General features: G+C 39.9%; 4 protein-coding genes across 13 annotated transcripts; 1 reads left to right on the top strand and 3 right to left on the bottom strand.

Moving 5' to 3' along the window:
• Window positions 1-381: 381 nt before the first annotated feature.
• LOC115727002 (receptor-like protein kinase HSL1) lies at window positions 382-3,885 on the bottom strand. Of its 2 annotated transcripts, XM_048277679.1 has the most exons (3): window positions 1,110-3,885; window positions 577-1,006; window positions 382-429 (listed from the first exon to the last, which is right to left on the bottom strand). In XM_048277679.1, the coding sequence occupies exons 1-2, from the start codon at window positions 3,745-3,747 to the stop codon at window positions 579-581; spliced, it is 3,066 nt and encodes a 1,021-aa protein (XP_048133636.1). In that variant the 5' UTR covers window positions 3,748-3,885; the 3' UTR covers window positions 382-429; window positions 577-578. The 2 variants fall into 2 exon arrangements, with proteins under 2 accessions (XP_048133636.1, XP_030512966.1); XM_030657106.2 differs by having other exon boundaries at window positions 389-1,006.
• Window positions 3,886-8,705: 4,820 nt separating this feature from the next.
• Window positions 8,706-12,280, bottom strand: LOC115726998 (auxin-responsive protein IAA14-like). Of its 5 annotated transcripts, none has more exons than XM_048278316.1 (7): window positions 11,664-12,280; window positions 11,116-11,398; window positions 10,440-10,895; window positions 9,741-10,018; window positions 9,470-9,596; window positions 9,123-9,190; window positions 8,706-9,031 (listed from the first exon to the last, which is right to left on the bottom strand). In XM_048278316.1, exons 3-7 carry the CDS (start codon window positions 10,892-10,894, stop codon window positions 8,973-8,975), a joined length of 987 nt encoding a protein of 328 aa, XP_048134273.1. In that variant the 5' UTR covers window position 10,895; window positions 11,116-11,398; window positions 11,664-12,280; the 3' UTR covers window positions 8,706-8,972. The 5 variants fall into 5 exon arrangements, 4 of the variants coding, with proteins under 4 accessions (XP_048134273.1, XP_048134272.1, XP_048134274.1 ...); XM_048278315.1 differs by having other exon boundaries at window positions 11,116-11,391; XM_048278317.1 differs by lacking the exon at window positions 11,664-12,280 and adding an exon at window positions 11,029-11,080 and having other exon boundaries at window positions 11,267-11,646.
• Window positions 12,281-13,154: 874 nt separating this feature from the next.
• On the bottom strand, window positions 13,155-19,971 carry LOC115726997 (tryptophan--tRNA ligase, chloroplastic/mitochondrial). 3 transcript variants are annotated; one of them, XM_048277855.1, is made up of 16 exons: window positions 19,812-19,971; window positions 19,470-19,601; window positions 19,141-19,228; window positions 19,019-19,060; window positions 16,882-16,971; window positions 16,643-16,765; window positions 15,904-15,975; window positions 15,568-15,680; window positions 15,448-15,469; window positions 15,301-15,366; window positions 15,091-15,147; window positions 14,353-14,399; window positions 14,086-14,167; window positions 13,842-13,931; window positions 13,658-13,693; window positions 13,155-13,553 (listed from the first exon to the last, which is right to left on the bottom strand). In XM_048277855.1, exons 1-16 carry the CDS (start codon window positions 19,877-19,879, stop codon window positions 13,527-13,529), a joined length of 1,155 nt encoding a protein of 384 aa, XP_048133812.1. In that variant the 5' UTR covers window positions 19,880-19,971; the 3' UTR covers window positions 13,155-13,526. The 3 variants fall into 3 exon arrangements, with proteins under 3 accessions (XP_048133812.1, XP_030512961.1, XP_048133813.1); XM_030657101.2 differs by lacking the exon at window positions 13,658-13,693 and having other exon boundaries at window positions 13,155-13,608; XM_048277856.1 differs by lacking the exon at window positions 13,658-13,693.
• An 880-nt stretch (window positions 19,972-20,851) lies between these two features.
• LOC115727003 (protein SAWADEE HOMEODOMAIN HOMOLOG 1-like) lies at window positions 20,852-25,266 on the top strand. Of its 3 annotated transcripts, none has more exons than XM_048277962.1 (9): window positions 20,852-21,192; window positions 22,360-22,445; window positions 22,596-22,641; window positions 22,733-22,868; window positions 23,804-23,870; window positions 24,393-24,444; window positions 24,537-24,680; window positions 24,807-24,886; window positions 25,027-25,266. In XM_048277962.1, exons 1-9 carry the CDS (start codon window positions 21,136-21,138, stop codon window positions 25,040-25,042), a joined length of 684 nt encoding a protein of 227 aa, XP_048133919.1. In that variant the 5' UTR covers window positions 20,852-21,135; the 3' UTR covers window positions 25,043-25,266. The 3 variants fall into 3 exon arrangements, with proteins under 3 accessions (XP_048133919.1, XP_030512968.1, XP_030512967.1); XM_030657108.2 differs by having other exon boundaries at window positions 20,853-21,192; window positions 23,807-23,870; window positions 24,807-24,926; XM_030657107.2 differs by having other exon boundaries at window positions 20,853-21,192; window positions 24,807-24,926.
• The last annotated feature ends 300 nt before the right edge of the window (window positions 25,267-25,566 follow it).

Below are 25,566 nucleotides of genomic sequence, written 5' to 3'. Positions count from 1 at the left end.
TTACACCGAACAGATTTTTGCTATTTATCAAATTTTTTCAGAAACATGGAAAAGACAAATCCGTTATTTTTTTCTAGAATCACAATATGGTAAATCGTCCCGCTTCCTTCCGGGCCTCGGTTATCCAGTTTGCCTCGCCCCTCCTCTCTCTCTTTACTCATCTTATGTTGCGACATTAGTTATTCGGACTCTTCCCTTCGAAGAGTTAAAGCTCGGCGGGTTTGTTGCTTTAATACTTGTGTGTTCTAATTGAATGGTTATTCAAGATCGATTCCCTCCTCATTCTGCTAAAAGGACTGGATTTATGACAGCCATAGCTAGAGATGATACCAGCGCGAATCGGCTAAGAAAAAGATCATTGCTACTATTTACATAGATCGGCCTGCATTGCGGTGCCGCTAATCGTCGAAAGGCCGTAGCTGCTACGTACATTGGGAGTTTCTGGGTTTTCTTCGGTTGCTGGATTCTCATCCATCAAGACCCGACTGCGCGAATGCATTGTGTCCTGGCACTTCCAAAGTTCTGACCTCTCCACACTATGTTGATACCACCGTTCTGCGCCGTACCGGCCGCTCGAATTACGCGCTGTAGACTAAGCTATCGTCGGCTTTCTTGCTCCGCCTGTAACTGGAAAGATACGTAGCGGTTCCGAGCAGGGGCGTGAAGTCGAACTCGGGCCCGACCTTTTTCCCATCCGAGGGGCTGCATTTCTGGAGGATGTGAAGGACCTCCTTCATGGGAGGCCTCGTGGACGGCGATCTGCTAGTGCAGACGAGCGCGAGCTTGAAAACGGTCGCCATCTCGTCTACGTTACATGGTTCCTTGATCTCCTCGTCGAGGGCATCGGTGATCGGCTTTCCTTCCACATAGTGCCGCCACGCCCACTCTGTGAGGCTCGTGTTCTCGTCCCCGCTATTGGGCTGCCTCCCGGTCACCAGTTCTAGGAGCACGACTCCAAAGCTGTACACATCGATCTTCTCATTCACTTTCGTGCTATATGCATATTCTGCAACGTGAAACACGAATTTAATATTTGAGGCATGATTAAGGTAATGGGGGAGCTATGCTCTGGTCAGAAAATTTTCCTTGAATAAATTCTTAGCTCTTACCTGGGGCGAAGTAACCGAACGAGCCTGCCACGGCGGACATGTCGTGAGACTCGCCATGCTTGGCCAGCATCTTGGCCAGTCCAAAGTCCGCCACCTTGGCCTTGAACTGGAAATCCAGTAAGATGTTGCTCGACTTCACATCGCGGTGTATGATCGGGGGAGAGCAGTCATGATGCATATAGCCCAGGCCCTGCGCAGCTCCTTTAGCGATCTGCAGCCTCGTAGGCCAATCCAGCAGGGCCCGGCGTGGGGAGCTCCCTTTCAATGTCGACGCCCTCTTGTTCCTGTGAAGCCACTTGTCCAGACTCTGATTCTCCATGTACTCGTACACGAGCAGCTTCGAGTTCTCGCTCGAAATGCAGCACAGCAACTTCACAATATTGGAATGGCGGATAGAGCCGAGTATTTCGACTTCCGCTGCAAACTCTTTCTCCTGTCTCCAGTCCAACTTTCGGCTGTTCCAAATCCGTTTGACAGCTACGTAGTCGCCCAAATCGTTAACCGCTACGCGATACACCTTGCCTGAGCCGCCGCTTCCTATGATGGTATTGTCCGTTAGATTGGACAAGATGCTCGCTTCCGTGAACCCGAGCCTCTGAAACGAAGTTAACTTCCAAGTTGCGAGGTCGCGCCTGAGCTTCTTCCGCCAGTACTCTCTGATCACGAACAAGGCGAACAGAACAGCAGCTAGGACTGCGGCGATTGCTAGAACTAGAATCAGGGCGAGATACTTTGAAGGAACCTTGTTGGATTTACTGCTCCTGGTATAGCAGCTTCTGATGTTCGGCATCGGATCCCCAGCGCATAGATCAGGATTGCTCAAGAAGCTATTTTCATACACCAGATTATTGAAACCATCTGGGATTCTACCACCGAGTCGATTGGACGACAAATTAAGAGTAGTAAGCCTCAAGTTGCCCAATTCTGGGGGTATCACGCCTGAGAATTTGTTATCCGATAAGTCAAGATCGAGCAAGTCGGGCAACGAACCTAGTGCTGCAGGAATTTGGCCAGAGAGATTATTCTTTGAGAAATTCAAGCTCGTTAGTGACTTCCAGGAGATGATCTTTGAAGGGAGTTCACCAGAAAGTTGATTGCCATCCATTGATAGAACGATAAGTCGAGAAAGACTAGTCAATTCTTCAGGGACATTGCCAGAGAACAGATTGTTGCTCGCCTTCAAGACCGCTAGACTCGACCATGAAGAGACTTCGGCCGGAATTGGGCCAGAAAATCTGTTGTTGCTGATCTCCACTCTAGACAAATTCCATGCAAGCTTTCTCGGAAGACCACCCGAAAAGGAGTTTTGACTTACCGTCAAGCTTGACAAATTGAGCAGCGTCCAAATGCCCGAAGGAAGTTCACCGGAGAAGTTGTTGTTGTAAAGCTGAATTGTCCGCAAACTATTGCAGTTCCCGAGTGATTCCGGAACTTGTCCGCTCAGATTATTGGAGTAAGCAACAACACCTAGCAAGACACCATTAGTGCACAGAGTTTTCGGCAACTCACCACTGAGGTTATTATTCGAGATCTCGAAGGCTTCCAGCGGCGAATATAGGCCAAACTCGGGTGGCAACACACCGCTCAGCTTGTTGTCAAAAACACGGAAATCTATAAGCGAAGGAAGCTGGGCTATACCCACCGGTATGTGGCCTGACAATTGATTCCAAAACAGATTCAAAAGGCGGAGACTTTGCAACGTCCCAAAATCTTCCGGGATCGAGCCGGTCAGGTCGTTCATAGCTAGATCGATCTCGATCAAGTTCTTCGACGAAATAGAGGTGGGTAATGCACCAGACAATTGGTTATGGAACAGATACACATAGCTTAGGTTCTGTAAAGAAAACAACCCACCAGGGATGCCGCCTGTCAACGCGTTTCCGGACAGATCCAGGTGCTCGAGACTGGACAAGTTCGAGAAGCTCTCAGGAATTCCATCGATCAGATTGCACTGCTTCATCCACAGGAACCTCAGCTTCTTGAGCTGCCCGAATTCCTTGGGTATCATTGCAGGCACGAACTCGTCATTATAGGCCATGCGCAGAACTTCAAGATTGGCCAAGTCCCCAATTTCCTTGGGAAACGTGCCATTGAACTGATTCTGGTACAAGTTCAGGGTCTGCAGCCCCCGCAACCGCCCTATCTCCGCTGGAATGTCGCCGGAGAAATTGTTCCCGCCGACATCCAAGTAGGTGAGGCCCGAGAGCTGGTCAATGTCACTAGGAATTGGACCCACGAAGTAGTTCTGAGAAAGGTCCAAGATTTGAAGCTTGGAACAGTTATACAGCGCCCTTGGGAATCCACCAGGAATGTAATTCCATGAGAGGTTAAGCTGAGTGAGGCTCTTGAGGTCGCAAATCGAAGGCGGGATCGGCTCGGTGATGTTCATGTCCTCGAGGAGGAGTCCCGTGACCGAGCCGCCGGTGCAGTTGATCTCCGGCCAGCCGCACAGTGTCGGAGACGATGAGGTCCACGATTGGAGAGCAGGTGGATTGCCCCACTGCTGCTTCAGGTTCAGCAGGGCCGCGAGCTCATCTGTGGCCTGACCCTGTGAGATTACACAAAAGGGTATGGAGAGAAGAGAGAGGAAGAGGAGGGGGAGGCCGAGCTTTCGGAACGGAAAGGGCAGTTTGGACATTTCAGCGGGTTCGGTCGGTTGATCCGGCGGTTATGTGCCCTTCCCTTTGCCGGGAAAGTTGGTTGGCCCAAAAAAAAACCAACGGAAACAGAAGGGAGGAGTTTCAATGTTCCACATTGGCGTGCTTGGTAAAGATAGGAGTTGGGGCTATTTATATTGTTCTTATGTTCTTGACTAACTGCGCTAGCAAATGACACTGACATTGAGATTATTTACGCTTGTGCCACTGATAGTGATAAGGTTTGCTGGTGAGTCAAACTAATAGAGTTTTAATCCACCACGGTTCAACTTAACCTTTGACAAAAGCTACAACATTCCAAGGAATAAAATGAAAAAGAGTAGCATAAATTGTTAGGATGGTCCCATCAATTTTTGGGGGTTTTTTAGCCAAGAAAAATGGGGTGGTTATGAATCCAACCATAGTCAAATTAGTGGACTGTTTTTAATCATCTAGAAAAAGAATATTATACAGTGTGATGTTACTCTCGCAATAGGTTAAGATAACTTACTATAAGTATAGAGTTAATATCATGAAAAATTTTAAAGTGATACATTTATGATAAATTTACCTCAAATGAATATTTTGACCACAAAACTTCAAAACTGATATACTTGTGACAAATATATTGACCGCTAGTTTTCGTTAAATTGGATTAATACCACAAAAAATCAAAAACTACGATACTTGTGACAAACGGAGTTTAAAAATCCTGAACTAGCACATCCGTCAACCGCCGCGTGTCATCTAATTCAGCAATTTGATTATAAAATTTAACGGAATATAGGATAAGTTTGTCACATGTGTACCGGGTTCAGAATTTTTGGTGGTCAAAAGATTAGCTTGGAATAAATTTATCACATGTGTAGTAGTTTGAGATTTTTCGTGGTATAAACTCTAAAGTCCATGCATGTGAGATCTTTTATATCCTTTTTATCCCTTTAAAGCACGCGAACAGTGCGATCTAAATAGTGATTCTTAGAAACTCGAATTTCTTTCAATTCGTTTAGGGGCTTCTTTTTTTTCACATGGATTTCACGATGCACGCTTTTGTGCAACCTTGTCTAATTTTATTGAAGTATTATGCTGCGTGATATGACTTGTTAATGGTTGGCTAGAGGGTTATTAGAGTTCTTGTTAAATGTTTAGATATAAGAAAAGATTATTATATCATTTCCTACTTGTAATTTAGAAATGGATCGAAAATAATGTTTCACCAACCGACTATGGTAAAAACAGGGGGTGGGTTTTCCCCCCTCATGACTTATACCCGAAAATCACATGATTATGTTCAATTTGTGCGTTGGGTTGCTAGCATTAGCTCATGCCTTTTGAATTTTTTTTTTGGCCGAATGCATTAGCTTATTTTGTTAAATAGAATTGAATTAAATTTAACTTCATTCTTTATTTTTTTTGGTGGACCCCTTGTTCTAGAAGGCGTCTCACATGTTGCCGCTATAGAAAAGAAGATTGTTTGACCAATCTGTGGGATGACAAAACACTTTTTGCAAAGTTAGGAACCAAAAAAGGAGAAAAAAAAAACACGTTTTGCAAAGTCACTTCGACAAGAGGCTGAGAGCAGGGGCGGCTGACTTTTAAATTGAACTAATATTTAGGAAGCACGGACAATCTTTCCGAGATTGTCTCCAATACGTGATTGATATGTAATCAGCACTCTGGACATGTTAGTGATATGCGATTCCAGCATTATGACACGTTATTCCGACACGCACGGAGTCAATTTTAAATATTTTCGATAAATTAGAGATCAAAATGTAAATCTATAAAAAAAAAATATATTTAAGTTATATATCCAGCTACCCCAAAATTATTATATTTAGCCAGCTAAAAAAGAACCTAATCGTGAATCTCCAACGGAAGAAGAAGAAACTCACATTTGATAGTTATATATACATATATATTTATGTGTGTGTGTGTGGGGGGGGGTAATTTATCTTATATATATTATATTCCAACGCGCCAGAATTCTTTGCCGCGTGTCGGTATCAGTGTTACTTAAACTACTACTAGTGCATTTGCCCATATTAAGCATGTTTAAAATCTCTATTTAGTGCGTTCGTTTATTAAGAGAAAATTATTTTCGAAAAACTATTTTCGGTCTTTTTGATATTTGGATGATGGAAAAAGTATCGATTTGTGGAAAATGTCTTGCATGAACTGAAAATGACAAACTTAGTTTAAGGGAGAACCACTTCCTCTTCTGGTAGGAAAGAAATAAGATTCCCTAAACCACAAAACAAATGAAAACTAAACAACTTCTTCTTCAAAAATGATTTTCTTGAAAAATATTTTCTTTTATCACAAATTTTTTTAATATTTCTCAGGGCCTACTTGTGACTGTAGCATGGTAATTTAAATAAATTCCATACAAAATAATATGTATCGTTATTATCGAATGATGTAGGGCTGTTGGTCTTATATATAAATCAACTTTACACTTAGCAAGTGTTTTATATGTCCTACTTCATAAAACTAAAATTATCTTATATTGCTATCTTTTTTTAGCTTAACACGATTATTTTGTGAATTTTAGAAATCGTCATTTTTTTATCATGTGAAAATCACTCTAATCTTTCGAACAAAAAAAAAGTCACTCTAATCTTAATTCATTTTGTATGGGATTGAGCCAAAGTAATTTTACGGTCTATATTACATAATCTATTCTTGTCAATAATTATCAAGTATCATATATTGAATAACATATTGTGCACAGTATAGTTGATATTATTGCTATAGATTTTTTTTTTTCTATTCTCGATGTGTCGTTTCACATACCATCAATCAACTGTGCTATAAATTTTATTTCAAGTAACAAATTTCGGCGTGTGGAAGCGCGCTAATATGTGAATATTTGCTTTTTTTTTTTTCTACCAGATATTATACCATGCCTATAGCATTATTGTTTTCTCGTCATTCTCATGGACGTAATTCTACGATTTACTATGTTAAACATTATTAAGTATATACAAAACTTATGACATTGATATTATGAAATATTCTACTCTTGAGATTGCTTGAAAAAAATGAAAAGACTTCTTTTTATCGTGTAATTGCTGTTCATAGTCACTTTAATTACTCATATAAAGTATCTCAAATTAATATAATATCTACATTTTAATTGAGATTATTAGAGATTTTCCTTTAAGCCTTTTCTTTTCTTAAAAAATCTTAATTTTTTATTTAAAAAACCTGCAATAAAATGTTCGAAAGGTCACTTCTAATGTATTACACACATCTAAAAACATCTCAATATTTAGATTGAGATTTCAAGTGATTTCACCTTAAACTTTACTTTTCTTAAAGAACCTTAAAATTTTATTGAACGCATTTAATGTTCAAAAAGTCACTTTTACTATGATTTATTAGATTAGATTATTCCACAGGTGTCGGTACAAGATTGAATGGGCTTTCAAACTTGGCTTTTGATATTTCATTTTCACAATGATGTGACAAAAACTATGAAAATAAAAGTAAGAGTCTCAAACTCAAGCCAAATGATTTCAGAGCCAGCAAAAGCAGTCAATGCATTTAGGCAGTTGATGCAAAGACAAAGACAAAGATCAATTACGTCAAAAAGCATAATCTTAAAGTCGTAGGAAGGTTCAACTATTTTCATAATTTTCTAAATTAAATATTTTGTGTGCCCAAAATATTTTTACTAATTGAAGGGGAGGGAAGTGGGTAAAAAAAAAAAAAAAAACAACGAACAGCAGTTGTTTCTCGTGGACTAAATGATCTTATCAATTTTGAATTTCTTCATGCCCTTTTTGAATGCAAGGTGCGGCTGCTGATTATGTTGTCCATTCGAACAAAGGCATGATCTTTCCTATATTTGCTGAGTCAATGTCCTCTGCTCTGCGTCAAAGACAATGGTGGAATTATATACCTCACAAAATTTCTTGTTACTTTTCCCAAATTTGCTAATCTCAGCATCGAATCTGCTCTGCCTGTCTTTGATTGTTAAAAGAAGGAAAGAGTCTTGCGGTGAAATCTCCCGAGAAAAATTGTACAAAAAGTCCTAAACCTATTGTGTGGCGGTCAATTTAGTTCTAAACTTTTTAATTGGGCCAATTTAGTCATAAATCTTTTAACGATTTGTCAATTCAGTCATAAATTTTTCAATTATGCCAATTCAGTCATAAACCTTTTGATTATTTGCGAGTTTAGTTATAAACCTTCTGACAATTGGCCAATGTAGTCATTTCACCCAATTATCTAAATAATAGATTTAGGACTAAATTTGCAAAACTTCAACAAGTTTAGGATTAAATTGACAAATCATCAAAATGTTTAGAACTAATTGATATAATTGAAAAGTTTAAGATTGAATTGGCCAATTGTCAAAAGGTTTAGGACTAAATTGACATAATTAAAAGGTTTAGGACTGAATTAACCGCCATATTGATAGGTTCAAGACTTTTTGGATAATTTTCCCAAATCTCCGGTCCATAATACCATACACTCATCAGTTTTTTAAGAAGAGCTCCATGCTTGGATGGGTAAAATGTGAAGAACACAGTGAAAAAGAGAAAACTATAGCGGGGGCAAGAATCGTTACTCATGGAGTAGAAATCTGTAGTTATGAGAAGTTAAACCTCGAAAGACACTCGGAAACAAGATTGGCAAGTCTAATTTTTCCTGCTGACAAAAAAGGGTTTCTAGAAAGAGAGAGAATTAAACAGGTACCCGGCCCACAAGAAGCCTAGATTTTCTTCTGAAAGAAGTGAATTTGATAAAGAAACTGCATGCTTAGGTTCACCAAACGTCCTTGAAAATTCAAAACATGATGGAAGCATCTGTTATAGGTGGAATATACATTCTAGAATTAACAGGAATTGGAATGGAGATGAAATTTGTTACATGCTAAACACGATGGCATTATCTTTACCGAGGAAAAGCTGAAAAAGAATGGGAATTAAGACATGAAACCAAGTTGAGATATAAACACTGAAATCCATTCTGTTGAGTGGAATTTTATTTGTAGCAGATAACAAACTACTTGTAATTGCATACATGCTTCAGCTGATAAGTCCTAATAAACTACTGCATATGCTATGTACAAATAGCTGGACAAGAACTAAAAACACACAAACATATAGAATAGCTTTATGGACAGTCCAAAAAAAAAAAAAAAAAAATATACTAGGAAGCATGATATACAAGTCCTTGAATTTGTGAAGTCCTGATGTTCAGCTCAAGGTCTCCCTCATTTTCCAGTTGTTGCTGCTGAATCAAGAGGTGTGTTTCCTTGGTCACTGCTTACAACTGAGAGACAAAAAAAAAAAAAAAAGAACAGGGGTGAATGAAGACAGCCCTATTATGGTAAGTTCAAGAAGAACCTGAAAAAGGAACTCACATGGCGGGGAAGCTGTGTGGCCCGAGCTCTTCAAGATGCGCAGCCTCTTGGCAGTAGATACGAACATACTACGAGAGAACGATAAGATTGTGTTGGGAGAGCACTTTTATGTAATCGTGTGATTGAGATCACTATGAAACTAGTTGGAATCCTTTTTATTTTGATGCAAATTCAAGTACACAATGTGAAGAAACCTGTATTAGGAAAGATGATCAGTTATGAGCAGCTTTGAATCATTTCAAAGGTGTCGTTGCTGTATGTTCCTTCGTTGAGTTACCGAATTATGGTCAACAAATATGATGCAGGTTATTTGTTGACACGAACACTAAGAAAGGAAGAGCGCTTACTTCCACGGAACATCGCCAACAAGTATCCTGTCTCCTTCATTATCGTCATAAACTAGAGTGCATTCCCCATTTTCAGCCTTCCTGTCCTCTCTCTCGGTGTTAGTCTCATCACCTATAGCACTCTGAGCTGAAAAGTGAAAGGTTAGGACATTAAAAACTTAGCATGACTTGTGTCATGTTTGTCTTCAAGAGGAGAGGACAGATACTCAAGTGCTAACTCATTAACCAAATACCATTCTTCGACTGAGGTGCATGGAGTTTGAGGTTTTACCAGCAAGAAGGCCTCTAAAGAGTTCATAAATGGCAACAGAGAGCTTCTCATAACTGTCATAGGCTTTGAGGTTCAGTTTTCTTCCTATTGGGAATCCATCCATGTAGATCTTTACAAACATGTGCTGGTTTGGATCTTCTGATTGACGTTCACCATTGTCCTGCTTCCCAACGTTTTTTGATGACAACTCAGGAGTTTGCCCGCACAAGAAGTTGTTTGCAACGTTTTTCCTGAAGGAAGCTATTGGCGGCCACCCAACGACTGGACCAGGCGGAATTCTGCAAACAAAGGACCGATACACTCAAGTTGGGTCTCTAAAACAGTTCACAGATATGGATATGTTGCATCTCTGGACCCTGAGGAATGTGCCGGTTTTGCGTAGTACTAAATGAGCTAGTGCCACGTTCTTACCCTGGAGAGAATTCTTTTACCCGTTTCTTCACTGATAAGTTACACACTTCAATTGCAATCAAATCATAGGACATCCTTCTTCTATTTTGGGAGGTCCATCTTCATTTTTGCTACATCTTCTCTGTTCTTTATGAGAGAGACAACCTAAAATACCCTAATGCATGCTCATTCGTTTTCTTTTCAAAACTAAAGTTTTTCCAAATTCCGTGGCTGAGCAACTCCCCATGATTTTTAGCTCGATACGAGTAGGAACAAGGGAGAATAATAAGGCAAGCTTAGCAAAATAACCTTTTCGGAGCATTTCCTGTCAGAATAACAGGACTTGAAAGGGCTTCACTGTTTAGATTGAGAAAGTCTGCTTCATTAAAGACACCCTCTTGTGAAGATTTCCCAACCGTCACTTTCGGCGGGGAGGTCAAAGAGAACGGTTTGTATGAAGAACTGCTTTGCGTCTTCAGTTCCTGGATCACTCTCCGAAGAGCCAAAGTTGTTGTCTCAGGCCAGCATGTCCTGCTATCGGCAAGTTCCTCAATCTTTTGGTTGGTCGAAGGGGCCTTCGGGCAGGGGTGTTTATGCAAGAGCTTTGTATCTCTTGCTTTAAGAGTTACAGTGTCTTCAAACACCCTTTTGGCTCCATGAATAAAACTTTCTCCAGGAGGACTGAGCCTCAGGTCCAAGTTCTTATCGTTTCCTGCATCTGTCTTATTGTTTCCTGAGCACCCTTCTTTTGCCTTAGTAGGCATTCTGCATAAATGAGAATAAACATCCATTTGTACTGTTTAAATGATGACAAAGCTAACGGAAGAGCATGTGAAATACGATATTTCAGTTTTGGGAACTCAGTATATCAGGATAAAATGGATGAAAAGTGAAATACGCTCAGAATCCTTCTGAAAACAATCCGTCGTCATCATGGGATGTGCGAAATGCTTAAAACATAGATTACTCAGTTTCAGACTCAAACCTTTCTCAGGTACTTTGCTATGGAAATTGACTGAAAGAGAGACACCTTGCAGGCATCAGCAAGAGCAGATTGACTTTAAGCCTGTGGAGATTCTCAACTCCCCTACCAATTAAGAGGAAGAACCACTATACAATACAGATGGCTGGAAAACCTGGTTTTATCACAACCGTGCTTCAGTGGGAATGTACAGCGGACGGGTTCTTTCAGCTTTCACTTCGACTCAAGTGGACCGTGTGTTAGCGCTGCAAGAGGCAATGGCAATGGAGATTCCGGATGCTGAGAACTGAAGCCGCATTAGAAAAAAGCAAGCACGTTTACATGCGCAATTAACAATATGTGGACTACACTTGGTGGTTGTGGTCACATCCCTGATTCAACACTTAGGGACACGACAGCTTGTTTCTTGTTTAGCTGGGAACCACAACGAATTAATCATGCTTGCTCAAACCCAAAACTTGAAGAGAGGAAACTTTTTAGGAAGAATCATTCTGCTGATGAACTTGGTGTCAATACATGCATACAAACTTCTTGTTCTTGGCCTCACATACCTTCTGACTTTGAAAGATTAGAGCTATTTAGCTCAACCCAGATATTTATTCTTCCAAAATGAAATAAAACAAGAGAGGGCAGGTCCAATGAATGCTCCAACAAAATTTTGCTCGTTCTTCAGTTCTAACAATTGCTCAAATAGGACAGGGCCAGGAGTCTTGCTAATGCCATGACAAAGACACCGGGTATATTCTTGATTCTGCATCTGAATTAGCAAACGTAGCGTTAACGCACATACGATGCATCTGAGTTCCAAAATGTCTTTGACTCGAGCCGATCCCGGGAGATAGTGTAACGCGTGGCAGCAATCATTTCAGCTTGTCCATTTTGAGGAATCCGAAAAAGTCGCTTGAAGGGTCCACTTTCTCTGATAAACTTTCTCAACTTTCTTACTTGGTGTCCCGGTGCAAAACAGGCTGACTTCTGTTTCAACGATGATAACAAATGGCAGTCTTTATCCTTTGCAGTAACCTACTTATGTGGGACATTGGGAGCTTGTTCTCTTTGACAGATTGGAACTATTCTGATGATCTGAAAGCGCTTGAATATTCACTCTTTCCATACATGCTCGACTAGTACAGAGAGAGCATCATCACACTTTGCCGTCCTTGAGGCACAGATCAAGACTCTCTCTCTCTCTCTCTCTCTCTCTCTCTCTCTCTCTCTCTATACCAAAATCGCGCATGCAGATTTTTCGGCGAGCTAAGGGAGTATGCATCTTTTGCGTAGGTGGGATGCCAACTTTTGTTCTTTGGCGTGCTGAGCAGCCATGTTGAACAAAGTATTAAACCATAATTCTTTGATGAATTGATCCTTTGTTGAAGAGTTCATTGGATGTGAGGTTCGTCGTTCACATCATTACTAGCAGAAGAGTCCATTCCTAAGTGGTAGACCCCCCACATGCACTCCATATAAGCACGATTGATCCCCTTGATGGAACACCATCTTTCACTTTACACTTTTGAGGCCTCTTTTGAGCTTTCTCCCTTTCTGCTTTTCATAAGGTTAATGATGGTCTTTGTCGTTCTCTATCCTAGCTCAGTTTCTCTGCCTCCCGCATATAGTTTAACTGCACACGGATTCATCGAATGAGAAAGCAACTTTTGAACACAGCCATCTGAGTTTTTGCAAAGGAATCGTGCTCAAATAGTCCGAACTTGTTTTCTATGCAATCCTAATCATATGACACTCAAATTCCCCACATCCACATCATCGTAAAGTTCGTGCAGATAGATGTTTGCCAGGGGAGTTCGGACAAGTCCTAAAGAAGAAGATAACAATCGAATAACGAGTTAATCTGATTAACTCGTATAATCAACCAAAGGGCTGTATGTGCAAGTGATTGTTTTGTCCCTAAGGCAGGCTGAGTTGATCCAATAAACCATTTACAATCGCAAGTCCCAAATTTAGAATTTCAGTTTACAATGCATATAACACTTGGACAACTGGGAATCTGCTCACAACCAGCAGGTTGAACATTGCGGCAAGAGTTAAATAAAGTTCTTCAACCACAAAAGCTTCATATTTATGAAGAATGACAAGATCCAATGTTGTAAAACCCAGTCGAAAGAGCATTAATAAGTAAATTATGAATGCAAGCAATTTGAACCCACATATTAGAAGGATTCACCTTTCCTAGCACATCAATGGATGTATGACAGCCTTTGCCGGATAAATTGCTTTTTCTCAGTCAAGAAATTGCTGAAAAGAATCATCTGAACATTTATGTTGGTAATCATGTAGAAGTGGGCTTGGATGTTCTCTACCAAGTGGTGTGCTCATTAAACTTATTAATGTATCAAAATCTTCTCATCTCCGCAAGAATCCCATTGCGTGATAGACATTACTGAGGGTAGCATCTGCTATTTCTGTTGCTCTTGCAGCACCTTCTGCCAAGACGCCATCCAAGTAAACTGAATCAGACATTAATTCCTCGTAGCGGACCTGTAAATGACCAAGAGAGGATGAACTATCAACTATTTGGCAAGCTTACCATGCAAAGTATGCTCAAGCACAACAAAAGCAAGCACTGTCAACTGTCACACATTCGAAATTTCAGCTGTCAAATAAGGAAAATCAGACTTCGCCACCACTAAAAATTAATAATGCAAAAATTTGTAATATTCTCCTGAAGTTACTAGCATCATCTAAAAAGACCAATGATATGAAGTAGAAACCTGAATGGGATGCAGATGATCAATTAAGGCGTCTGTAATGAGGGGCTTAAACGAGCCCCAATTCATGTCTTGGCATTCTTTGGCAACTTCCTGTGGTATAATACATGGTAGTTAAACTTTCTGATGCAGTGTATCTAAAAGAGCTTAAGAGCCACAGTCAAGTCCTCAAGACAATGGAAAATGCAATACCATAGTACACAGCGACGACTGATAAAGTTAACAGTAACATCTCTAGTTTCATTACCTCTTTGGTTTTTCCTGAAACGAGCTGGTATATTGAAAGTAGATTATTGCATTCTGGCCTGTCAGGATTGTCAAATTCCAAACTGTATGATAACAAGAAAATGCAGATGGAAAGATCAGAGGACAGAATACTAGGAGGATATCATGATATAGATGAATCACAGAAAAAATTATATGTTGACATTCCAAATTTTGACAACATATATTTCACTATTCCAGAGCATCAATACAGCAGAAATGTTGAAAATTGAAGGAGTATAGTGTCAACCCTGTAAATGAGTCAGTTTTGCAACGTTTGATCTTGTTTGCTATCACCTACAAGACAAATAAGTGAACTCAAGGATGGCCAAAAAAAGCTGAGAAACAAACACATAAAATTCATCTTTCAACAACCTGCATTAGCAAACTACGGACACTCAGTTGGCTGACCCCCACCCACCCCCCCAAAAAAAATACTGGAATTAAGCTGATATGAATTACTGTAGACAAAAGAATGTATTAATAAAAATATAGATGGAAATCAATTTTCCCTATGTTTCGACAAGCACAGTAAGATGGCTTTTGCGGCAATAAGTTAAAAAGGCAGTGCTCAACAAGATAGCTCTGATGGCAAAAAGTCACAATACACAACTACATGGCTGTGGTTATATCGCACTAAGTCAGTCGAATGCAAACTGACATGCCACTTCCCCATCTTAACGGTGGTAGCTGTTTTGTTCATCACCATGCTTATGTCTAAAAGTGCTACCTCCTCTTCAGATTGACATGCAACATGTGGAAATTGGAAGAAGGAAAAAAAGAAGAAACCCAACCCCACCACCCCCCACAAAAAAAAAAAAAAAAAAAAGGATAAGAGAATGACACAGAAAAAAAATAAAAATCAATGCACCGTCAAATTTACCTGATCAGAGAACTAAGATGCATAAGGCAGTCACCAGCCACACACAATGTTGTCATATGTAGCCAACAAATTAAATTATTGCACCATTATCAAGGGGAAACTCACATCTTTTGAGTCAAGAAGATTGATCCGTGACTGGTCAGAGGGTGAAGATTTTGACATCTGCAAGAATCAAGCCCGTGTATCTGTTATGTTGAGAAGAGTCTTCTTCCTTCAATCCCATGAAAAAGACTGTCTACAAATTTATTGTTTAACAAACTGAAAACTATACTAGGAGAAATATTGAATCAAAGCTTCTTTGGAAGGTTCCATGACCTTGGAAAGACCATCAGTAAGTGACATAACTCTTGCTCCAGCTGGAGGGATAAGGGGCTCTGGAACCTATACGAGGAATAGCAAATACTGCAGGTTGAACCTCAATATTGAGCTGAGCCTGAATTCATCATTCAGAATGAAACTTACCTTGAAAATCGTTCCTCCTTTCCTGTGACAAACAGTGAGGACAATGAAGGATCAAAATCTGAATGGAAAGTGCATCCAAAATTTCCAAAAGAATCAAGTCGCAAAAATGGAGATCCTCACCCTCCCAATTTCTTCCACTTCCTTCCTCCATATAAGTAGTTAACACGTTCAGCTAGCTCACGGGTCAATTCCAGATGTTGCTTCTGGTCTTCACCAACAGGGACAAAGTCAGACTGCAAAATTGCCCCCCGATGGTGAGGCTTATAAGAATGTTCTGAACTAATGATCACTGACAGTTCTGAAAGCAAACAAACGTCACAAGCACTCAACAAGATGAGCCATAAAAGAAAATACAGAAGAAAATAGACACTTCTCACAGCCAACCAGAAAAAGTTCTAGTGATTTGTAATTAGTGTAACATGCAAATAGGAAACAATATAGTCCTTGTTTTTTTACCTGGTATAGGAGAATGTCAGAAGCCATAAGAACTGGATAAGTCAATAGAGCAACACCTACATTTTCGTCACCCTGTAAAGTCAAAATTAAAGTTAAAAATACTTATGTTAACTCACAACACACAAAGCAGCATATAACAGCAAAAGATCGGATATATGCCCAGTAGGTTTCACTGAATCTGCTTAACATTTATCTCAAAACCAACAAGTTGCTGTCACATGAATGGTCATTGGGATTTATCTAGGTTTATGAAATTTTACAAGTGGAGCTACAACATTACATATATATCATCTAGTAGATAAATCATATCATTTCAGGGAATTTATAAGTAAAATTGTTGCAAATGATTGATCTTGTCGCTCAGACTTCAAAGAGTTTCCAAGAGCTATCGCCCAAAGGAGTAAGGGCTTATATGTGACAAAAGTTAATTAAAGGCACACAATTTAGTACTTAACTGCAGAAGCTTAACATTAGTTCCTTACAAAAGGGGGAAAAAGATGACACTTTTCCCTCCATTACATTGCATGAAGAACTTCCTTCCTCAATACTCAAACTTGCCAGTCCTTTGTCAGGCTAATCAACCAGGATGCTCAATGGTTCTTAAGAAGAATGACCATAACATCAGCAATGGACTGGTATAAGTAAAAGACTAGCAAATTCATGTACAACATGCTATGAAGGTAAAAGGTAAAGGAGAATATATCAAAGAGGATGAAGCTTCCGTACAATTAAAACGCACCGCCTTGCGAGATTTCTCTTTAAACTGGATCATTCTATTGAGCCAACCAATTGGTGTAGCCGAACTCAGCAACCACATCAATTCCACGTGAGCACGGACATGAGATTGCACAAACACAGAAGCCTGTATGCGATGCGACAATTTAAGTCATATGCTATCAAAGGTACAATGTGCAGATAATTGATGACCGTTCTTCTAATTCAGAGAATACTTCAAAGAAGGGAGGGGACAAAAACTACCTTGGAAGTGTCAACACCACATGCCAAATATATAGCCGCTGTATCTCTGGTTGCCTTAGATAGTTCTTGTGTCTCATACGGTAGTGTTATCTGTAAATGACAATGTCCAACAAAGGTACTTAAAGCCAGCCTGAACAGGCATTAGAAGGCATTTTGCAAAACTTTGGGAATATTTATTCCCCATTTCTGGTTCAAAGTTTTTGCCTGCCTGAGAAGAAAGCAACCTAGAATTTCCTTTCCATCCCACACATTCTAATTCTTATAGTTGGATCTTAAGATATCTCATTAGGATCAAAAGATCGTAAATTACGCAAAGATATCAGCATAAACACAATTCTTTAGATATGACCAATCGGCAGGCCTACGCAGGCTTTGGCATGATGTTGAGGAATTTTATCTTTACCTAGCCCCAACATGGCCCATGTCCGGCATGATGTTTTTGTCCAAGCCCATCCATGTCTGATAAAGAAGCCTGCCCCTTCACCATTGTGTTTTTCTTTATTTTTTTCCTTCTTAGTGTTATTGCACTGCGTGAGAATACTTAAACCTATCCTTGATCTTGTCCAACAGGGTTAAAGAAAATGGTAAAAGACAGGACAAATACTGAAAAAAAATGTCAGGACCAAATATAAATCATTCCAACGGCAATAGCATGTAGTTACATGATAGGCTAGAGGAAAAAACTGCGTCAAGGCTCCAATAACGAGGAATTTAAAGTACAAGCACAGGATGCACACCTCTATTAGATTGAGCAGAAATGAAGGGTGAAAAAATGCCTCCAAAATTTTGTGCATGTAGAAAAAGGCTTAGTCCAAGGACTAGAGCTTGTAGAAAAAACTTAGTCCAAGGGCCAGTGCTTGCCCAACCTAAAAGTTTACGGCGTATGACATGTCCGCATGAATATAGCTTCTGATTTTTAAGTGTCATTCGCTGATAATTAAATTATAGTCCGTTAGATAGCTTATTTAGAAGCCTAAAACCAGCTGATAGAGACATCTTCTATTGACTTATAAGGTGATTAAACACACAATATCCATGCCAAATAAGAAAAAAAAAATTATGAGAAAATCACCTGAAAATTGAGGCTTCAATGAGAAACTATCCACATAAATCCAAAAGCAGGGAAAGTCAAGATTACATTTTTTAGACTCCCACTCGAATGGGTAGAAGAGGACATCCTTCATGAAGTAACATGTCTTCCAAATCAATTTTCTTCTTTCCAGATGGAGTCTAGAAAAATCTCCTTCTATACCAAGTTCTTACATGACTGAGATGAAGTAGATATTTCGTAATCACGTTGGATGAAGATTGGTGGTAAGAAGGTGGAAGCTTGACATTAATATTGAGAACCTACCATAAGAGTTCAATCGATGGTGACTACGGTTCAGGATCAGGGAGGCATATAAGACTTTCTTAAAAACGATGAAAAAGTATATTAACTATTTTTAGGTTACTTGCCATAGAAGTCGATTTTAAGGGGGAATTTGTCAGACAGCCGGGGGACAATCAGGAAGAAGCCCCATCAGCACCCTATGTCCACCAGTGAGTTTATTGCACTGCTTACATGAGAAATATAACACAATACTGATATGTTGTCTGGAAGAGAATTCTCCTAGATCTAATGTAAACTTGCCCGTAATACTCCGTGTGTAACTCCTTCAAGTGAATCACCCATCATCTACCCAATTTCTCCGAATATAAAACCACACTCTCTGCAAAGACACGTTTTGAATACCATTGATGACCATAGCGTCGGTCAGCGAGACAGCATTTATGAACCGCTAATGATGTCTTTTTCGGAATATTAAGGTGCACGTTTTTGGTCTTGCATAGCATAATGAATCTACATGATCTGGCACGACCTAGTTCTCTAGCTTATTGGAAAAAGAGCAACTATATAACTGATCTGATTGAAATGGGACCTTTTCCTGGAAATGTATAAACCTCACGCATATCAGGAAAGATAATGCTGTTGAGGGCTGTCCTCCACAGTCAGTTATACCACAAGAAACATCAATTGACTCGCTCTTCTCTCAGTCGCACTAGATGCAAATAGTAAGAAGGACAAATCACCCGGGACCCTCATATCCTTTAATAATCGTCAAATGAGAAAACTATGAACGAACCAAAAACATACCGCGTGAAGGTCCACAATGAAAAAGAGCGTGTCATATGTGTTCTGCAGCATCGAAACCAGGAGTGAATAAATGAAGAAATAACAAGTATAAACCGCAACTTTACAGGAAAACCAACATCAACCTGAAGCTCAATCCAATTTTTAATGGCGCCAAGGTAATTCCCGAGGTGAATGGAACCTGTGGGCTGAACTCCAGAAACCATCCTTTTCCTGAAGGCAACTCAAAGAGCATCAACAGGCTACAATACTCCGCACTCAATTACACTCCGAAGTCGAGCCAAATCAAAGCAGCGAAGCGAAATACCGCCAAACGAACCCAAAGAAATCAATCAGGCATCAAAGCAACGAAGCCAAAATCACCAAACGAATCCAAAGAAACCAATTGGGCAATCATTTCAGCACCCAGAGAGAAAGAAGCAGAAAAGGAAAAAAAGAGAGAAAAAAAACGCACCTCGCGGAGCTGGAAGTGTCCGAGGCTGCAGGTTCGGAGAGCGAGAGGGTACAGAAACATTGAGAACTCGAGGCCTTGGGCCTGACAAAAAGACGCCTAGCGAAGCACTTGCTCGGAGTAATGGCACACGACCTGTTCGAAGTAATGACGCAATGAGGAACCGCCATCTATTGGGTTTCAAGATTGCAAAGAACACATGCATACATGCTTCTACGTCCACACGCACGCTCAAACACGACATTACACATGCATTGCAGTAGTCCCCACACCTACCCACCCACAAACACACCCACACAGAGAACCGTACAGAACAGTCGATCGATCGAGAGAGAGAGAGAGTACAGAGAGGAGGCGAGTGGAGAGGTGGAGCTGGAGAGAATGGGGAAGTGAGAGAGAAGAGAGCGAGCCATCTCTTCTTCTCCAGCTCTGCGGGTGGGGAAGAGCAGAGCGGATATGGCTGGCGAGAGCTCAGTCCCGACTCTCGGTACAAGTGGAATTCTTTTTATTGCTTTAGGTTAAAAATAAAAAAGACAATTTTTTTTTTGGTCGAATAAAAAATAAAAATAAAACTCCTGTATTTTCATATTTCTTCCATTTCGTGTTATAGAGTGGTAAGAGTATTTTTTTTAGTTATTAAAAAAAAGCAACAAATTGAAAATGCAAGCCGTCTGACAAATTAAATTCATTTCTTTAGGAGAAAATTTCTCCGGGCACAACCTTTTTTTCTTTTGTCGGGTCATGACATAACCTTGAAAGAATACTTAAAAAATAGTTCAACATAATGCCAAACCTGTCTTCTTTAAAGGTAAAGTTCGGATAATCTGTAATCTCAAAATTGAGGATCGAAATCGGAACTATCCTTCCACCGTAGTTTATATCTCGCCAAAGAGAAAATAATTAATCATAGCAAATGTCTAAATAGACAATTGTAATTCCCATGCATAATCCGATAATAAATCTAGAATTGTACTTTTATTTCATGTAATATGAAAATAAAAAAGACAACTCAGTAATGGAGGAATTTCATGAAAAGTCCGAAGACAAGGAGAGTTGGTTCAACGAGCTCTTTCTTTGAAAAGAAAAGATGGTTTCATGGATCGAGTTTTCATTTCTTAAGCTGCTAGAATGCATGTCAAAGTCGGTCAACGAGGGTCTTCGGTCCTTTTTTCGGGACATATCTTAAAGTACTAAAGGACTGAAAAGAAGAGTGAAGATGTCGGCCAACGAAGGGCAAATATTAAGATGGGAATTTACAATTTTTACCTTACGCTTTCATGTTTCTTAATTAACTCATGTTATTTTTTGTGCTCAAAATAATTTGACTTTTCTCCGGGACAGCATAAGGGTGGATCTTCCATTTTTACGTGCCGACGAGTCAAAGGGGCCTACTCAGGAGACGGCGACGAAACGCCAGAAACTCGCCTCGTAAAGGCGCTTCCTTTCCTGGGGATTCGATAAAGTCCTAGGGTTTTCAATCCCCCGCCCCGCCCACCATCTTCTCTCCAATCAGCAGCAGTCGCACCATAGTCAAGAAACGACTCCTGTCCAAATCCCATGGAGACAAAGTTGTTGCCGATATGGTTGGCGGAAACCTGGGACATCCCAGGTTGACAAAACCTCGTTCTCGTTTTGGTTTGTTCTGAAATGCGCATCTGCTGAAGCGGAAATGGATCGTCTCCGTCCAAGACGCAGGGAGGTCTTCTCTGGGTTCACAGATGCCGAGGTAAAGATGCAATCTTTTTCGTTTCTTTTCTTTTCTTTTTTTTTAATGCTCTTGCTCGAGCTATTCATTTTATCTGGGTTTGGGTCTGTTGGAAGCTTGAATCGTGAACTCCCTAGGCATTGTGGCTTAGTTCTTCTAAATATGCTGGAAACTTGTGTGGGCTTGCTTGGAATGACGTTCGCGTGTGTTGTGAAGGGAAGGTTTGGTAATGTGGCTAGTTCGGATGTCTGTACTGGGTTTGTCCCTTGTGTTGTTGCGTTTTTATGACACTGCGGGCGCATAAGCTAGTTGAGTTTTCGAAGAAAGATTTGGGAGCTGATCGTAGGGCTTTTGGGAAAGTGGTTGAGGGGGTTATAATTGAATATTTGACTTGTTTGGAGGTACTGGGAAATAAGTATTTTTGTTTTCAGTGAAGAGCTGGAGAGGAAAGGCCTTGTAGATTGTAGATTGTAATAATTGTATTGACAAGTGATAATTTGAAGTGGGATGGAGAAAGATAACATCTTAAAATTGAAACCTTTTCATCTCCCTTTATGCATTTTTTTGAACTTAAAATTTCCACCAAAAGCCAGGTCAGAAGGGGACGCTTACTTATTTTTGGCATTGGCAATGCAGAGAGCCTGGGAAGGTTGTGAAAGAGAGGAAAAGAGTTCTTTGCTATGCTAGTTGAGTGTCCTATGAATGCTTTACCTACGAGGTAGTTGTATACCCCCCCTGCGGGGATCTTTCACTCCTTTTGAGGGACTCAATTGAAGGTCACTGAACATTGTCTGCTACTTTTTTTTGTTGTTGGGTTTTAGAACGGGTAGGATATTCTTCTCCTGCAACAGAAATCGCTTACGTGGTTTAGTTTCTGCCCTGGTTTTTATGGTACCCTTTTTGCCCTGGGAAGGTTTTCATCTACTGCACTCATATTATTAAGGCGTAGTATATACTTTAATCTGATGGAACTTTCTAGGACAGATGTTGAGTGGGGTGGGCAGGAGGCAGATATAAAACTGACTGGAGAGTTTAGGATAGAATTGAAATGGTTAAAAGCGAGGGCGCAATCACAGAAACCATGAAATTCACATCTTCTTATGTTATTAAGCCATGCTTTATTTGCGTTAATATTGAATTTAAGAGAGTCTTATGACGCTGATAACTCTTGCCAACCCTTTCAAGCAGATTGAGAAAATGGAGAAGTTGCTGGAAAAATCAAGAGAAGAAACATGTAATAAGGAATTTTGTCAGAAAATTGCAATCAGTTTCAAGTAAGTTTAAGCTCATCTTTCTCTCTATCTGAAAAATGTAATTGAACAGTTTCTTTTTCTCTCAATATGAATGCAGGGTTTCCTAAAAATTCCATCCTTCTGGTTCTCATTTGGTCACTAATTTCCTGTCTTGTCCTTGTGTACTCACAGTCGCTCTGCTGGTCGTGCTGGAAAGCCTTTGATAAAGTGGACGGAGGTACTGAGAATTTTCACCTGCATCTTTATCCTCACCCTCACATCTAATTTCTGATTTTCTGCTTGTGTATGTCTGTTTGTGAACATGCTAGGTCCAGAGTTGGTTCAAGAAGAGGCAACAAGAGCACCCCAAAGTAATTTTTGCCCCTAATTCTGGCAAGAATGAGTCCGAGATTCCAGCAAATTGCTCCACTGATAAAACAAATGAAAATTCTCAAACGCCTAAAGGTTCTTATGCTCCTGTTGCATCATTTAAATGCACACATCCTTCAGATGAATTTGTATTCATGTGTATTTTGGCGGGTTAATAGACAATCATTTAATGCCGTCCCACGTATCTCCAGCTTATGTGTAGAGAAGATATTCTCCGTCTGAAGCTACCTTGCTTATACTTGGTTGTATCGTGAGAATTATAGGAATATCTTGCATCACCACATAAACCTTTCCTTGACTCTAATGTCAAATTGGAAAATTCTGGTAGAAAGGTAAGGATGCTTGGTTGTAGCATTGTAAAGTACTAGAATGTGGAACACATGGTAATTCAGCTTCTTAACTTAACATTGGGTCTTCGGCTGAAAAAAAAAAAATACTTAGCATTGGGTCAAACAGTTTAGGATTAACTAAAATCAAGAAACATGTTTAAATTTTAAGCTGAAATTGGGTTTTGTCTTACTTTTAGTGGTTTCCAAGGATACCACTTTATCAAGTTCAGGCTGAACGTGTAAAAAATTTGGGAAGTGAATACGTGCACAAATGCATCAATACATCACTCTCCCTTTCCACTAGGAATAACTGTCATCCTCACCCTCCACTACTCATGTTCGCCCACATCCCAATAAAAATCTTCCTACTCCTATTATATTGGAAATGGTTTTCTTTATATATATATATATATATACCTGTGAATTGATTTGAGAAAAATTGCAGTGTCTATCTTGCACAAAAGCAACAAGGACAAAACGCACTCTGCATGTGCACAGCTCGTGTGGGGGATCTAGTTATCTCTCAAGCCAGATGCAGAATTTACCTTTTTTGCCCTAGTTTTAGATTTTCCTCTTGCTTGCTAGTGATTGCAAGTACAAACATTTTTTTAGTTTTGAAGTTGACCGGTAAGGGCAGATCTTGTAAATAGGAGTGCCTCATTTGTGTTGCTGTTTCACTAGCAGGGCAAAAGATCACAGACTCATCAGAACTGGAATTTGAGGCCAAGTCATCAACAGATGGGGCATGGTAATAGCTCAGTCGTCTGAAATAAAGGCTCTATAGCTAACATTTTTGTTTCTTTGATCAGATTGTGAACATTATTTTTCAAGGTATAAAGGCTCAATGGATAACTATTAGCTAAAAACAGGAATATTTGGTGGGAGCCTAACAGTACTCTCATGAACATTATCTGATGAGGTCTAAAGGCTCAGTGAACAGCTATCGGCTAAAATTCGATTATGTCGTGCGAGCCTAACAGTACTCTCATGACAAGGCTGCTTGTTCATTCAATACCTTGGCCATGAAAGTTAACCTAATAATCTAATAGTACTCTGCCTTCCGTTACGAAATTTATGCTGTTTGATCTCACCCTGAAGCAGCCAACCGCTTGATTTGGTGATTCTATACTAAATTTCATTTATAACTAATCCTGTGTGCATGGAATTTGGGGTTAGATTCGTTATTCCTTGTGTTGTGTATGTACAAATATATGGAAGCTTCCTTTTCAACTGGACTATGAGAGTCGCTGAAAGACTTTTCTCCATGCAGGTATGATGTAGATATGTTTCTTGGCCACAGGTTTTTAGGCTCAGGTGAAGCTGTAAGTGCTTATACAAGAATCTTAACGAACAAGCTGTTTATGTTTTGTCCTACTAGTTGCGTAAATTCATAACAATTTGCCATTTCTTAAAGGAAGTTCTTGTCAGATTTGTTGGGTTTGGGGCTGAGGAGGATGAATGGATTAACGTGAAAAAGGGTATTAGACAGCGCTCAGTCCCCCTGGAAAATTCGGAATGTGACAAAGTTAAAGTTGGAGACCTTCTCCTCTGCTTCCAGGTTTTTATAGATTCAACCTGTTTGTGTTGCTCATTTGTATTACTTTACTGTCCGTGTTAAGGCACTTATCTGATTTTTTTTTTTTGTTTTGTATTTTTGTTCCGTTTACAATTTTTTTAACTGCAGGAGAGGAGGGATCACGCCATTTACTATGATGCTCATGTCATAGGAATTCAGAGGAGAATGCATGATATTAGGGGCTGCAGGTGCCTCTTCTTGATACGCTACGATCATGATAACACCGAGGCACATGTTCATGACCCTTGACATTCTGCTTTTGTATCTCAGTTATTATGCACCTGTCTTTTTGTGATCGTCATTATGCTGAATTTTTTTTTTTGGTCAGGAGAGAGTTCGCTTGAGGAGATTGTGCTGGACGTTGATATGACAGATGATATCATGCTCAAACTTTGTTCTCAGAGCCAGTAGCTGGTTTTTCTTCTTCTCGGCTTGCTTTCTGTCTATGGTTGCTAGGACATGTTATAATGGGTCGAAGGGGCAAATTTTGTTGGTTTGATGGTTCTCTGTTGCCCTTTGAATAATAGGGTTTTGGTAAATAATATATTTAGTAGAGTATTCAACTTAAGTGCCACTTTTATCTGCGAATGCATGTGTTTTTGCTGTGATGCTGCTTGATACAACTGATTAGGCAGATGTTAATATGCAACTGTGATAAAGCATGTTTGATGTGAACATGGTTCTTTTTCATCTTTTGTATATTGTCAAGCAAGCAAAGTTCTAACCTTCATTGCAAAGAAGGTGGGATAACTTCAATGGCAAAGTAACGAAGACAGATGGTCTTCTCCAACCACTTGATAGTTGAACAAATTGAGTGTTCGTATCTGACTTGCAGTCCTGAATTTGGAGCCGAGCACTCATAGGACGT

This window comes from Rhodamnia argentea, chromosome 4 (genome assembly GCF_020921035.1).
Source record: "Rhodamnia argentea isolate NSW1041297 chromosome 4, ASM2092103v1, whole genome shotgun sequence".
In the NCBI taxonomy this organism is placed as follows: domain Eukaryota; kingdom Viridiplantae; phylum Streptophyta; class Magnoliopsida; order Myrtales; family Myrtaceae; genus Rhodamnia; species Rhodamnia argentea.
Note: the sequence above shows the minus strand (reverse complement) of the source record. Positions and strands in the feature narration are given on the sequence as shown.